This window comes from Triturus cristatus, chromosome 7 (assembly GCF_964204655.1).
Source record: "Triturus cristatus chromosome 7, aTriCri1.1, whole genome shotgun sequence".
NCBI lineage: Eukaryota > Metazoa > Chordata > Amphibia > Caudata > Salamandridae > Triturus > Triturus cristatus.
The window spans coordinates 1,700,030,440-1,700,045,860 of NC_140590.1; the positions used below are offsets into that span (position 1 = coordinate 1,700,030,440).

The 15,421-nt window shown below is 51.0% G+C and overlaps 1 protein-coding gene across 1 annotated transcript in view; it reads left to right on the top strand.

Moving 5' to 3' along the window:
- Positions 1 to 12,870: 12,870 nt before the first annotated feature.
- The window catches only part of LOC146812810 (alpha-2-macroglobulin-like protein 1), a 630,734-nt gene continuing 628,183 nt past the window's right edge, over positions 12,871 to 15,421 (top strand). Inside the window, exon 1 of the mRNA XM_085615203.1 lies at positions 12,871 to 12,951. Within this exon, the coding sequence (XP_085471329.1) occupies positions 12,871 to 12,951 (81 nt within the window). The remainder of the gene's footprint in view (positions 12,952 to 15,421) is intronic.

The following is a 15,421-nucleotide window of genomic DNA, read 5'->3' on the forward strand; positions in this document are numbered from 1 at the left end:
GCAGTCAGTGCATCATCATTCAAAAGTGGGGTGGGGGTGTACTTCCTAATTTCAGTCCCCACTGTACTCAATAGATGCCTCAATTAAAGGGTCTTCAGCACTCCTATTCGTCCCAGCTGGAGGCTAGCTGGAGGTTAACACTTGATGCTAGGACACAAAGACAAGGAGCTTGTCGCTTTACATGTACTCAAGATAAACTTTGATTTGGGGGCGGGTTTTGAGTTTTCTAACCTTGCTATGAAAGAGGGAAGTATGCACTGTAAGGAGATCAGATAAAACAATGATTTGGGGGCGGGGTTTGAGCTTTCTACAGTTTGTGTGAAATTACACATGCACTGCAAGATCGTAAGATAACCATGTAAATGGCACTTCCTAACAAGTCTTTGAAATTGCTTGGAGAAGCCCTTTTTAGCCCTCTTGGAGCATCACAACATTGAGGAAACTGCGATCGTGATTAAACATCAAAGCGGCCGTGCGGCAGCGAAAGTGAAAGTAATCGCGGTCAAAGTAATCGCTGTCTAGCGCGGCGCGCGCGCCCGCGCACATGCACTGTAGCTCTAGGCTGGCCTGGCTGCACTTTTTGGAGCCCTCTCAATAAGTCTCGCCAGACCAGCGCATGCGCTGGGTCAGGCGAGACCTAAAAATGGATGACTACCGTTTAAAATGTAACTCAGCATGTGAGGGTGGGGGATGAGGTGTGTGAACTCAAGTGGGCGGAGGTTGGGAAGCGAGTAGATGATTTCAGTTCGGAAAAGGATGGTACAAATGGCGGTGTTTGGCGGGCCAATTCTGGTGGCAATGCCATAAGGTGGGACAGAACGGATAAGTCCAGTCCACAGTTATGCTATGTTAGACCTGTCAGCCCTTTGGGTGGTCCCTCCTCATCATTATTTATTTTGTCCCACTTTTGCCTCAAACCCTGTTTGAATTTTTCCTTTTTTTGGGAACCACCAGACTTTTTCGTGTTGCTACAGATTCAGGGAGCCATTTTTGCTACCCCTGAAACTTCTGTCTGAGGGCCTGAAGCACAAAATGGTGGCCACCTGTGACATCACCAGCATCCACTGGAACCTACCAGCACCTTCCAGAACATTCCAGGAGATTCCAGAACCCTGTGACCGTTGGAGGCGGTTTAGAATGTTGGGAGGTTAAGTCAGAGAGTTGGCAGTTGGAGCTGGCAGTTGGCACCTGACTGGTGAAGAGAGAGGAGCACAACAGTGAAGGAGGAAGGAGTGAAGCAGCAGGGGTGGAAACTTGTGCCTGGAGTGGGGTCCATAAACCCACCCTTGATACTTGTCCCTACTGATGGATCCCAGCCTATAGCCCTGTGTGGGAAGAAGTCAGAAGAAAACCATCCTAAGGACCTGGACAGCAGGAACAGGCCTTAGAACCAAGAAAGCAGCAAGATTCTGACCTGAGAACTGGTTTCCCTGGAGCCTGGCGTCGAGTAGCCGAAGACCTGGAGCCCGAGGTGGAGAAGCGGCGCTGACTGAGGTAGCAGACGTCGTACCCGGAGCCGCCTGAGGTCGTAAGAGGGCGCCGGCGGAGGTCGAGAGGAATACCAAGGGTCGAGAAGGAGGTGAACCGAGGTCGAGCGAGCGGCGTCATCGGAGGAGTGAAGTCCGCCCTCCGGAGTCGTCGGAGACCGAGGTAGAGGAGCACCGGAGGTCGGGAGTGAGGATCGCACTCCGGAGTCGCCCGGAACCTGTGTGGAGGAGCACCGGAGGTCGGGGGTGAGGATCGCACCCCGGAGTCGCCGGAAGTCGACATCGAGGCCAGGCCGGCCGACGTCATCGGAGTCGAGAGCGCCATCGGACCGGAGCCGCCCGAAGTCGACATCGTGAAGAGACTGCCCGACGCCGTCGAATCGGAGGTCGAGATCGAACCGAGGCCACCGACATCGGACCGGAACCGCCTGCCGGCGTCGTCAAAGAACTGACATTGTGCCGAGGCCGCCGAGACCGAACCGGAACCGCCTCACGGCGTCGACACGACTCCAGCGGCGTCGGAACATCAGAAAAGGGCAGTAAGTGGAGTAGAGGGCGCCTTAGGCCCTGTGGAGACCTGAGAGACTACTCTAAGGGGCTAGGGAAGTGCTGAAACCCACCTGACTGTGCCTGGGGTGAACTGGGACTAACCTAGAGAGGTTGTGTGGAGAAGGGAAGCCAGGGCATTGGAATTCCCCCCTTTGATCTACCTCACTTTAGGCCTCAGCCTTTGCCTCAGCCAGGGAGTAGAACCCCCCTCAAGCCTTCCACAACCCTACAAGCTGTGCCTGGGCCAAATCAGCCCTTAAGAATTGAAGTGTCATCTGATTCCTGAGTGTTGCTGTATACTTTTAATTATTTATTGGGGATACTGTATTTATTGAGTTTTTATCTATTTATTGCTGCACTATATTTATAGGTCCACCGGACTTGTTGGTGTACAATATTTATTGGTACAGTATTTATTACCTCAAAGTATTTAATTGTCTGTATATATTGCACTTGTATTTAGGCCCTGTTATTTATGTTCACCCCTATTTATTTCATCAAACAGCCAATATTTATTTGACCTGCACTAATTGAAACTTGTATATTGTGATTGACCTATTTATTTTCCCAATCAGCAACTAAGAGAAAAAGATAAAGAAAGAATATTTTCATAATTTTTACGGTGTAGAGTCGTTTTTGGAACGGATGCACGCATGGTTCTTGTATGGGTATATTGTATGCTTAGCACTGCGCCTGTTTCCTGACCACTCGAGCCAAGCTACCACAGTGTGTCCGGAAGACCACCACCACCCTTTCAGAGTGGGAGTGTGGTTTTTCCAACATAAATTGGTGTTCAGTGGTGGGATAGAGCTGTGCCTACATATACTCAACAATAACTGTGGGTAGTCCATAGGCCTACACCGGGAGTTTTCTCACAGCGGCCTTCCTAATTGTGGGTTTTTGTTTTTTTCCAAATTTACTCTGGTGGTGGGAGGAGGTATTATTAAAGGTACCCCCCTGCATTGCTACTGCACAAAACCTGTCCTCTAACCTGAGTGGGCAAGATGGAGTTTGTTCTTGAAAATCTAGACACGTACACTGTGGCCCAACTCAGGGAGTTTTGCCAGCGAGAGGGGGTGTACTGTCCCCCAGGAGCAAAGAAGGGTGCACTCCAAACCAGCTTAAGGGCTTGGGGGGAGGCACGCAGGGAAAGCAAGGCTGAGGAAGAAGACAGGGATGGAGAGCCTGACCCTGAGGGGGCTGAGATGTACCAACCTGAGGTGGGGAACCTGTCCGCAGGGCCCAGGACACTTTCTAGGAAGGGCAGCACTGTCTCTAGTGGGGGCTTATCCGAAGTGGAGTTAGCAGACCGGAGAGAGAAGAGACAGCTCACATGGGACTTAGCCAGGCTGGAAAAGGAGAAAGAGGAGCAGAGGATGGCCCATGAATTGCGACTGAAAGAAATAGATCTTCAGATTCTGAGAATCGGGGCACAACCTGTTCCTAATGGTGGCAGCCAAAACCAAGAGTCCACCAGGGAATCCAAACCTTACCTGCCAAAGGACATAGTAGCTAGCTATGGGGCGGGTGACGACATCGCCAAGTGGCTAGCAGCCTATGAGGTCTCGTTGAGGGCCCATGGGGTTCCAGTGAAGTATTGGGGAGGAGGATTGTATAGGTACATGCCTCCAGCTGGTAGGGATGCTTTATTGGCCCTCGAAGAGGATGAGCAGACCCACTACCCCACCATGAAACTGGCGCTCATCAGAAAGTTTGGACTAACACCTGAAAAGTACAGACAGAAGTTCAGGGGTAGTCACAAACTGGGCACACAGAATTGGGTGGACTTCCTGGACTATGCAAAGAAGGCACTGGAAGGTTGGATTCAGGGTAGTGAAGTAAGGAACTACGAGGAGTTGTTCGACCTAGTACTGAAGGAACACCTACTCGAGAAATGTTTCCCTGAACTGCGGCAACACCTGGTGGATAGCAAGCTGACCAGCCCCCGGAAGCTTGCTGAGGAGGCGGACATTTGGGCTAGTACCCGGGTGTCCACAAGGGGGACTGGAGGGGATACTCAAAAGGCCGGACAGGGCGCCCCCCAGAAGAAAGAGGGAGGGGAAAAGAAAAAGGAGTTCTCCAAAGGCCCCCAAAATAACTTCCAAGGGAAGGGAACAGGATTCACCTCTAAGGCTCACCCACCCAGAAACCCTAATCCTGGCCAGAGTCAGCAGCCAAGGGTTGTCCATTGCTACGAGTGCGGTGGCGTTGGACACTATAAAGGAGATCCGAAGTGTCAGAAACGATCACCCCCTCCCACTGGAGGAAAGACCCCCGGAGTAGCTAGTGTAGTGCTCGGGGAGGAGATGCCCTTAACTAAGGGAAGGGAGTGGGCGGGTGTCACTTTAGTGTCCCTGGGAGAACGGGAGATGGTTCCTAAGATCCAGGTGCCCGCAAATACCGCAAAGTATGGGCAGTGGGTCACCATCAACGGCCAAAGAGGGGAGGCTCTGAGAGACACAGGAGCCAGTATGACTATGGTGCGTAGCCAACTGGTGTCTCCAGAGCAGGTAATTCCCGATGTACTCCACCCAGCCGCGATGGCTGACGGCAGAACAGGCCACTATCCAGTGGCCGAGGTTCCCTTTGAATGGGGGGGGGTTGCAGGTTCACTTCGAGTTGCCGTAAGCCCTGCCGTGCCAGTCGATTGTCTGCTGGGGAATGACATGGAGCACAACGCTTGGAAGGAGGTGGAATACCGGACTCACACCGAGATGCTGGGTACACCTGACTGGGCCTGTGTTAGCACACGGTCCGAGACTACCCGAAGAGGGAGTTCATTCCGGCTGGAGCCTGGAACAAAGGCCCAGCCAGCTGCCAGTCAAGGGAAGAACCGAGGACAGGAGGAGCCTGCCTCGGCGTCTCCACCCCGTAGGACGGATAGGCCACCGGAGGTGGTGGACCAGGAGTCTGCGGAGGGGGACGTTACCAACCTGGAGGACTTACCCATCCCGGCCGAGTGGCACGTGGAGGGAGGCCCGTCCAGGGAGGAATTCTGCCAGGGCCAGAGGGAGTGCCCTACCCTTGAGGGGCTGAGGCGACAGGCCGAAGCCCAGGCAGCAGGGAACGTTGAAGGGAACTACAGTGTTTACTGGGAGGATGGCCTCCTCTACAGTGAACCCAAGGCACCCCTACATGGATCGTCACGAGCCTTGGTAGTTCCTCAACGTTATCGAGCCTTCCTTTTGGAGTTGGCTCACGAGATACCATTGGCAGGACACCTGGGGCAAGACAAGACCTTCGCCCGTCTTGTCCCACACTTTTATTGGCCTCAGATGAAAGTGACGTCCGATACCTACTGCCGGACATGTGTGTCTTGCCAAGCCAGTGGGAAAACAGGGGTGAAGCTGAAAGCTCCCCTGGAACCACTTCCTGTCGTTAGCACCCCCTTTGAAAGGGTGGGCATCGACATTGTGGGTCCATTAGATCCACCGACTACAGCTGGTCACAGGTTTATCCTGGTTCTGGTGGATCATGCCACACGGTACCCAGAGGCAATACCTCTGAGGACCATAACAGCACCTGTTGTGGCTAGGGCCCTGATGGGAATCTTTACCCGAGTGGGTTTTCCCAAGGAAGTTGTGTCCGACAGGGGGACCAACTTCATGTCAGCATATATGCGGGCAATGTGGAAGGAGTGTGGAGTGACCTACCGGTTCACGACTCCTTACCACCCCCAGACCAATGGTCTGGTGGAGAGGTTTAATAAAACCTTAAAAGGCATGATCAGAAGTCTGCCTGAAAGCCTGCGGAGGAAATGGGACGTCCTCCTACCCTGTTTACTTTTTTCTTACAGGGAAGTGCCACAGAAGGGAGTGGGCTTCAGCCCCTTCGAGCTTCTGTATGGGCACCCTGTACGTGGACCTCTCAACCTGGTGAGAGACGGATGGGAAAGAACTCCCAGAAAGCTCCCCCAGGATGTGGTGAGCTACATGCTGGCCTTCCGGAGCCAAATGGCTAAGTTGTGGAAGCAAGCTTCTGACAACTTGGAAGCCAGCCAAGCAGTAATGAAGGCGTGGTATGACCACAACGCTCACCCGGTGGAGTTGGAGCCTGGCCAGAAGGTGTGGGTGATCGAACCAGGAGAGCTTAGTGCCCTCCAGGATCGCTGGTCAGGACCCTTTGAGGTGTTGGAGAAGAAGGGTAAGGCTACCTACTTGGTGGACCTGAAGACCCCTCGTCAGCCCCTGCGGGTGCTGCATGCCAACCGCCTCAAACCCCACCACGAGAGGCCCGAAGTCATCTTGATGATGGTGACTGACGGAGGAGAGGACGTGGAAAGCGAGCCTCTCCCTGATCTGTTTGCGTCTCAAGAGAAGGATGGGTCGGTGGAGGGAGTGATTCTCTCCCCATCTCTAACTCCTGAACAGCAGGAGGACTGTCGCCAGGTCCTGGGGCAGTACTCCTCGTTGTTCTCCCTTGTCCCGGGTAGGACTCACCTGTGCGTCCATGACGTGGACACAGGAGACAGCCCACCTGTGAAGTCCAAGATCTACCGGATGTCAGACAAGGTGAAGGCCAGCATCCATAGTGAAGTCACTAAGATGCTGGAGCTAGGAGTGATTGAACCTTCTAGCAGCCCCTGGTCCAGTCCGGTGGTGTTAGTACCGAAAGCTGCACCACCGGGTGCCCAACCAGAACTGAGGTTCTGTGTGGACTACCGGGGACTGAATTCAGTGACAAAAACTGATGCTCATCCGATCCCTAGGGCGGATGAATTGATTGACCGGCTGGGAGCTGCCCAATATCTAAGTACCTTTGACCTTACTTCAGGGTACTGGCAGATCTCGTTGACTGATGGAGCAAGGGAAAGGTCAGCCTTCTCCACGCCCAATGGCCACTACCAGTTCTGTGTGATGCCCTTTGGGCTCAAGAACGCACCTGCCACGTTTCAGCGCCTGGTAAACCAGATCCTCACCGGAATGGAGAGTTTCTCTGCTGCTTATCTGGATGACATAGCCGTCTTCAGTAACAGCTGGGAGGATCACTTGCGTCACCTGCAAGCTGTTCTCCAGGCCCTGAGACAAGCTGGATTGACGATCAAGGCCAGCAAGTGCCAGATCGGGCAGGGGTCGGTAGTGTACCTTGGACACTTGGTGGGTAGGGGAGCGGTGCAACCCCTCCAGGCGAAGATCGAGGCCATCATGGCCTGGGAACCCCCCAAGACACAGACTGAGGTCCGAGCATTTTTGGGCCTCACGGGATATTACCGCCGCTTCGTGAAGGGGTACGGTACCATCGTAGCCCCTCTCACGGAGCTCACGTCCAAGAAACAACCTCGACGGGTAGTCTGGACGGAGGCTTGTCAGCAAGCCTTTGAGAAATTGAAGAAAGCCATGTGCGAGGCCCCGGTCTTAAGGGCCCCAGACTTTTCCAAGAAGTTCATTGTCCAGACAGATGCATCAGAACATGGCATTGGGGCAGTGTTATCGCAACTCAACGAAGAGGGTCTGGATCAACCCGTGGTCTTCCTATCCAGGAGACTACTTCCCAGGGAACAGAAGTGGAGTGCAATAGAGCGTGAAGCCTTTGCAGTGGTATGGGCTCTGAAGAAGTTGCGGCCATACCTGTTTGGCTCGCACTTCCTAGTTCAGACCGACCACAGACCCCTTCGTTGGCTGATGCAAATGAAGGGGGAGAATCCCAAGTTGTTGAGGTGGTCTATTTCCCTACAGGGAATGGACTTTCAGGTGGAACATCGGCCTGGAGTGGACCACGCCAATGCAGACGGTCTCTCAAGGTATTTCCGCCTTAGTGATGAGAACTCCCAAGGGGTTGGGTAGCTCTCCCCACTTTCAGCTGGGGGGGACGCGTGTTAGACCTGTCAGCCCTTTGGGTGGTCCCTCCTCATCATTATTTATTTTGTCCCACTTTTGCCTCAAACCCTGTTTGAATTTTTCCTTTTTTTGGGAACCGCCAGACTTTTTCGTGTTGCTACAGATTCAGGGAGCCATTTTTGCTACCCCTGAAACTTCTGTCTGAGGGCCTGAAGCACAAAATGGTGGCCACCTGTGACATCACCAGCATCCACTGGAACCTACCAGCACCTTCCAGAACATTCCAGGAGATTCCAGAACCCTGTGACCGTTGGAGGCGGTTTAGAATGTTGGGAGGTTAAGTCAGAGAGTTGGCAGTTGGAGCTGGCAGTTGGCACCTGACTGGTGAAGAGAGAGGAGCACAACAGTGAAGGAGGAAGGAGTGAAGCAGCAGGGGTGGAAACTTGTGCCTGGAGTGGGGTCCATAAACCCACCCTTGATACTTGTCCCTACTGATGGATCCCAGCCTATAGCCCTGTGTGGGAAGAAGTCAGAAGAAAACCATCCTAAGGACCTGGACAGCAGGAACAGGCCTTAGAACCAAGAAAGCAGCAAGATTCTGACCTGAGAACTGGTTTCCCTGGAGCCTGGCGTCGAGTAGCCGAAGACCTGGAGCCCGAGGTGGAGAAGCGGCGCTGACTGAGGTAGCAGACGTCGTACCCGGAGCCGCCTGAGGTCGTAAGAGGGCGCCGGCGGAGGTCGAGAGGAATACCAAGGGTCGAGAAGGAGGTGAACCGAGGTCGAGCGAGCGGCGTCATCGGAGGAGTGAAGTCCGCCCTCCGGAGTCGTCGGAGACCGAGGTAGAGGAGCACCGGAGGTCGGGAGTGAGGATCGCACTCCGGAGTCGCCCGGAACCTGTGTGGAGGAGCACCGGAGGTCGGGGGTGAGGATCGCACCCCGGAGTCGCCGGAAGTCGACATCGAGGCCAGGCCGGCCGACGTCATCGGAGTCGAGAGCGCCATCGGACCGGAGCCGCCCGAAGTCGACATCGTGAAGAGACTGCCCGACGCCGTCGAATCGGAGGTCGAGATCGAACCGAGGCCACCGACATCGGACCGGAACCGCCTGCCGGCGTCGTCAAAGAACTGACATTGTGCCGAGGCCGCCGAGACCGAACCGGAACCGCCTCACGGCGTCGACACGACTCCAGCGGCGTCGGAACATCAGAAAAGGGCAGTAAGTGGAGTAGAGGGCGCCTTAGGCCCTGTGGAGACCTGAGAGACTACTCTAAGGGGCTAGGGAAGTGCTGAAACCCACCTGACTGTGCCTGGGGTGAACTGGGACTAACCTAGAGAGGTTGTGTGGAGAAGGGAAGCCAGGGCATTGGAATTCCCCCCTTTGATCTACCTCACTTTAGGCCTCAGCCTTTGCCTCAGCCAGGGAGTAGAACCCCCCTCAAGCCTTCCACAACCCTACAAGCTGTGCCTGGGCCAAATCAGCCCTTAAGAATTGAAGTGTCATCTGATTCCTGAGTGTTGCTGTATACTTTTAATTATTTATTGGGGATACTGTATTTATTGAGTTTTTATCTATTTATTGCTGCACTATATTTATAGGTCCACCGGACTTGTTGGTGTACAATATTTATTGGTACAGTATTTATTACCTCAAAGTATTTAATTGTCTGTATATATTGCACTTGTATTTAGGCCCTGTTATTTATGTTCACCCCTATTTATTTCATCAAACAGCCAATATTTATTTGACCTGCACTAATTGAAACTTGTATATTGTGATTGACCTATTTATTTTCCCAATCAGCAACTAAGAGAAAAAGATAAAGAAAGAATATTTTCATAATTTTTACGGTGTAGAGTCGTTTTTGGAACGGATGCACGCATGGTTCTTGTATGGGTATATTGTATGCTTAGCACTGCGCCTGTTTCCTGACCACTCGAGCCAAGCTACCACAGTGTGTCCGGAAGACCACCACCACCCTTTCAGAGTGGGAGTGTGGTTTTTCCAACATGCTATAAATGCGGGAGTGGTTCCCATTTAGCTTCATATGGGGGTTGTCCTGCCATTAACAGAGAGTGCGTGAAATATGGTGGCATGGGGCATTTCGCCCGTGATTGTAAAAATTCTAGGAAGGGTTCTGGTCAAAGTGCTGGAAAAGTTTCATGCACGTTGGATTCTACTACCTATAAGTCTGGATGCATGTACAGTGGTGGATGTTACTCCCACAAAGGTATTGTTGTTTCCATTCAACAAAGGGGAGCTGTTGCCATTTCTTCAGATCAGAACAAACAATCCTTTACCAGGTGTAATGTAACCGTAGGTGACATAGATTTGTCATTAATGGTGGATTCGGGGTCTCCTTGGATCATTATTTCTCGTGAGTATTTCACTGAGAAATTCCAAGGTATCTTTAGTTTAGGCTCTTTGGTTCCACCGGATGTGATAGCTGAGATTTTTGATGGGTCTGTGATTTATTTGGATGGTTTTGTGGATGTTGATTTAGTGTTCAAGGACAGGAAAGCCCAAGTCAAGTTGTATGTTGCGGCCAAGGGTGTCAATGTGCTAGGGTGGAGAGACCAGTGGAAGTTAGGTATCATCCTCAATTCACGTGCTGTTGATCCTGTTCAGTTGTGTGAGGTAACTGAGACTTCGCAAGTGCTGTCTGTGGATGTGAATGCGTGTGGTGAAGAAGTGATATGCCGTTTTCAGGATGTTTTTTCAGAAAATGTAGGGAAATTGCGTGATTTTTCCCACAGAATCAGACTTAAGGACAATGCTATCCCTGTGAAACAAAGAATTATGTGGAGTCCCTATAAATGTGAGAGAGGAACTGAGAGGGATTTTGGATGCTCTTGTGAGGGAAGGTATAATTGAGGAGAATGAATCTGCTGAATGGGTTTCTCTCATTGTTTTGGCACGCAAGGCAGGTCAACAATTGAGGCTGTGTGTCGATTTGAGGGCTCTTAATAATAACATTGTCATTGATTGTCACCCTCTTCCCAATGTCAACGAGATGGTTTCTATGTTGGAGGGTGCTAAGATTTTTTCGACTCAACCTCAGGTCAGCGTATCACCAGATTGAACTTGCTGACAAGTCCAAACAGTTGACTGCATTCATCACCCCACCAGGTTTATATCAATTTACCAGGATGCCTTTCGGACTGGCGTCAGCAGCTTCCATTTTTCAAGGGGCTATGTTCCACATTTTTAGAAACATTAATTGTTATGTAAAATGTTTTCTGGACGATATTTGAATTTTTTCAAAAAACGAGAATGATCATATGGAGCATCTTACAGAAGTATGTGGTAGATTGCAACGTTATGGTCTCACTCTCAAGGAACGGAAATGTAAATTGTTTAAGAAGTCTGTGGAGTACTTAGATCACACTCTATCGGGTGATGGAGTGGTACCTAAAAGATCCAATGTGGAAGCCATTGTGTCTCCCCTTGCTCCTACCAACAAGGATCAGTTATTGTCTTTCGCAGGCATGTGGGAGTATTATAGCAATTTTATTGACAATTTTGCCAACAAAATGGAACCTTTGAGAGTCTTGTTGAGGCGCAGTGCTTCGTTTGTCTGGTCTAATGTCCAATAACTGGCTTTTGACAGCATTACGTTTGATGGTGTGAAAGCTGTAACTCTTAAACCGTTTTGTATGGGTAAAATGTGTTTAATCACTGTGGATGCCAGTTTATATGGTCTGGGAGCTATTTTATCTCAGAGGTGTGGCAAGGAGGAGTGGAACGTGTCGTTTGCTTCTCACACTGAATGAAACTGAGCGCAGGTATGCTGTTATAGAGACGGAACTTCTTGTGTGTGTTTGGGCGGTAGAACATCTCAGAAATTACATGTGGGGTTGCAGATTTGTCCTTAGGACTGATCATAAACCTTTAGTTAGCATGTTGGCTCCTGGTGGTGGGTGGAATTCTACAGCACCCATCGCCAGGTTGGCTTCCAAGCTCCAGGAGTACACTTTAACTGCAGAATTTGTGCCAGGGAAGAAGAATGTCACTGCAGACTGTCTTTCCCGGGTGCCATGCCAGTCTGTTGATACGTCTGATGTGGGTGCAGTTGATATGGTGTCGGGGAACAGAGATATTTTTGATGGGCAGTTTGCTAGCATTTCTGAAGAGTTGTGGGGATGGTGCGAGGAGGGGGGTGAAGTGTGGAACATGATGAAGAGTTTTGTGCTGGATGGGTAGCCTAAAAGAGGTGAAGTGAAGCCAGAATGGGAGTGGCTGAGGAACTTGAGGTGGAAGATGGTTTGTTGTTTAAAGGTGGAAAATCTATTCCTCCGAACGGTGTTCATGATGTCATTCTTAGGTTGGCTCATAAGGAGCATCCAGGAATGTCATCTAGGAAATGGTTGGTGAGAATCCATTTTTGGTGGCCGGGCATGGACCGGATGATTGACAGAGTGGTGAGGGAATGTGATGTGTGCGCATCTAGTGAAAAGATGCTAAAGGTTAATGTTCCACCTTTGAAGAGTGTGGAGTGGCCTGTTTTACTGTGGCAGAAGCTAGCTATTGATATTTCTGGACTTTTCAATTTTTTGCCGGTAGATCTCCGTTTTGCTTTGGTTTTGGTGAACTACCACTCTGAGTGGCATGAAGTCAAGTTTGTTCCGCACCCTACCTCTGGTGCCGTGATTGAGTTTTTTAAGGAAGTGTTTGCTAGGGAGGGTTGTCCATCCACCCTGGTTACTGATAACGGTGTGCAGTTAAATTCAAATGACATGGAAGTATTTCTTAAACACTGTGACATAAAACATGTTACCACGTCCCTAAATGAACATCATAAAAATGGTCAGGTGGAGAGGTATAATCATGTTTTGAAAGGTTTTGTTGTGGAGGCGCATGACTCTGGGAGTAATTGGAAGGACATCTTGAGGGAGAAGTTGTGAATGTACAGAATTAATCCGCACGCCAGCACAGAAGTCAGTCCTTTCAAAATATTGAAGGGTAGAAATCCTACGTATCGGTGGTGCCCTTGGTGGTTCAAGAAAAAATGGTGTTGTTTGGGTGAGGAGTGTGATGTGAGTAAAGTAGCTGACAGAGTCATGTGCAAGCAGAGTAAATCCAAGAAACGGTATGACAAGATTTGGAGAGCAAAGCCCTATGAGTTTGTTGTTGGGGATTGGGTGAGAGTGCGCAAACCCGTGTATGAAGGCAAGAGTGCCCCGAGACTCGGAAAAGCCATGAAGATACAAAAAGTTTTTTCCAATTCCATTGTGACCCAAGATGGAAAGTTATGTGTTAGAAATGGGATTTCTGGTTGGCTAGGGCTTGCGCCAAAGTCAGACAGAAACCACCACTCTAGTCAGGGCAAGGGAGTTACACACTGAAGATAACCCCTGCTCACCCCCTTGGTAGCTTGGCACGAGCAGTCATGCTTATCTCAGAGGCAATGTGTAAAGCGTTTGCGCACACACACAGCAACAACATCCAAGGCACACCACAAAAGGAACTCCACACAAGGTTATATCAAAAATAGCCTTTGTATTTTCATAACACATTAGGATAGTAATCACATAATTTACATTGTGCCAACTGCCACTAGTCAAGTCAAGTCAAGTCATAGAATTTGTATAGCGCACTACGTACCCAGAGGGTTTCAAGGCGCTTAGGAAGGGGAGGAGGGTTATTTGTCAAATATCCACGTTTTAAGCTGCTTTCTGAACGCTAGGTGGTTCTGGGTGAGGCGAAGGTAGGCGGGGAGTGAGTTCCATGTTTTAGCAGCCAGGTATGCAAAGGATCTGCCTTCCATGGTGGTCTTGTTGATGCGAGGTATAGTGGCGAGGGCTTGGCTGGAAGATCGTAGTTGGCGGGAGGGGGTGTAGAAGGACAGTCGAGAGTTGAGGCAATCTGGTCCGATGGCGTAGAGTGATTTGTGTGCGTGGGTAAGCAGTCGGAAGGTGATCCTCTTATTGACGGGTAGCCAGTGGAGGTCTTTAAGGTGATCAGAGATGTGTTCGTTGCGAGGGATGTCTAATATGAGCCTGGCTGATGCGTTTTGGATTCGTTGGAGTTTCTTCTGGAGCTTTGCGGTAGTACCCGCGTAGAGGGTGTTTCCGTAGTCCAGTCGGCTCGTGACAAGAGCGTGGGTAACTGTTTTCCTTGTTTCGAGGGGGATCCAGCGAAATGTTTTTCTGAGCATGCGAAGAATGTTGAAGCAGGAAGAGGATACGGCGCTGACTTGTCTGTTCATTGAGAGTGAAGAATCCAGGATGACGCCTAGGTTCCGTGCGTGGTCTGTCGGGATGGGTGCTTTTCCGAGGGCTTCAGGCCACCAGGAATCGTCCCATGCAGAGGGGGATGTACCTAAGATGAGGACTTCAGTTTTGTCTGAGTTCAGTTTCAGACGGCTTTGTTTCATCCATTCGGCAACTTCTTTCATTCCTTCGTGTAGGTTAGTTTTGGCGGTGCTAGGGTCATTGGTGAGAGAAAGGATTAGTTGAGTGTCGTCCGCGTAGGAGATGATGTTGAGGTTGTGTCGGCGTGCGATGGCCGCGAGGGGGCTCATGTATACGTTGAAGAGGGTGGGGCTGAGTGAGGATCCTTGAGGGACGCCGCAGATGACTTCAGAGGCCTCGGACTTGAATGGAGGAAGGCGGACTCTCTGGGTTCTTCCGGTGAGGAACGAGGTGATCCATTCAAGTGCTTTTCCTTGGATTCCGATGTTATTGAGGCGTTGTAGAAGGGTGCTGTGGCAGACTGTATCGAATGCTGCAGAGAGGTCGAGGAGGATGAGGGCGACTGTGTCTCCGTTGTCCAGTAGAGTTCGAATGTCGTCTGTTGCTGCGATGAGGGCGGTCTCAGTGCTGTGTTTGGCTCGGAAGCCGGACTGTGAGGAGTCGAGGGATTTGTTGGCTTCGAGGAAAGCGGCGAGCTGGTTGTTGACGGCTTTCTCGATGACTTTGGCCGGGAATGGAAGAAGCGAGATGGGGCGGTAATTTTTGAGTTCGGTGGGGTCCGCTGTTGGTTTTTTCAGAAGGGCAGTGAGTTCGGCGTGTTTCCAGTCTTCTGGGAAGGTAGCGGAGTTGAAGGAGCAGTTGATGACGTCTCGGAGGTGCGGTGCTATGACGGAGTCTGCTTTGTTGAAGATGTGGTGTTGGCATGGGTCTGTGGGGGATCCTGAGTGGATGGAATTCATCAGGCGGATGGTGTCCTCAGTGGAGATTGGGTTCCAAGCGTTAAGGGTGTTCACGGGGGGAAGGTGGTCAGCAGATGGTAGGGTGGGTTGGTTTCCGGGTTGGTTGTCAAAGCTGTTGTGGATGTCTGCAATCTTGTTGTGGAAAAAAGAGGCTAGGGAGTCGCAGAGGGTTTGAGAGGGGGTGATGTCGTTGGAGTTGGCCGAGGGATTGGAAAATTCCTTGACGATGTTGAAAAGTTCCTTGCTGTTGTGGGCGTTGTTGTCAAGTCGATCCTTGAAAGCTGTTTTCTTGGCTTTTCGGATCAGTTGGTGGTGGGTGCGGGTGGCGCTTTTGAAGGCGTCCTTGGTGCTGGTGGTTGGGTCTTTTTTCCAGGCCTTTTCAAGGGAGCGGCAGAGTTTCTTGGACTTCTTGAGATCATCGTTGAACCATGAGGCTTTCTTGCTGCCAGGTTTGCTTT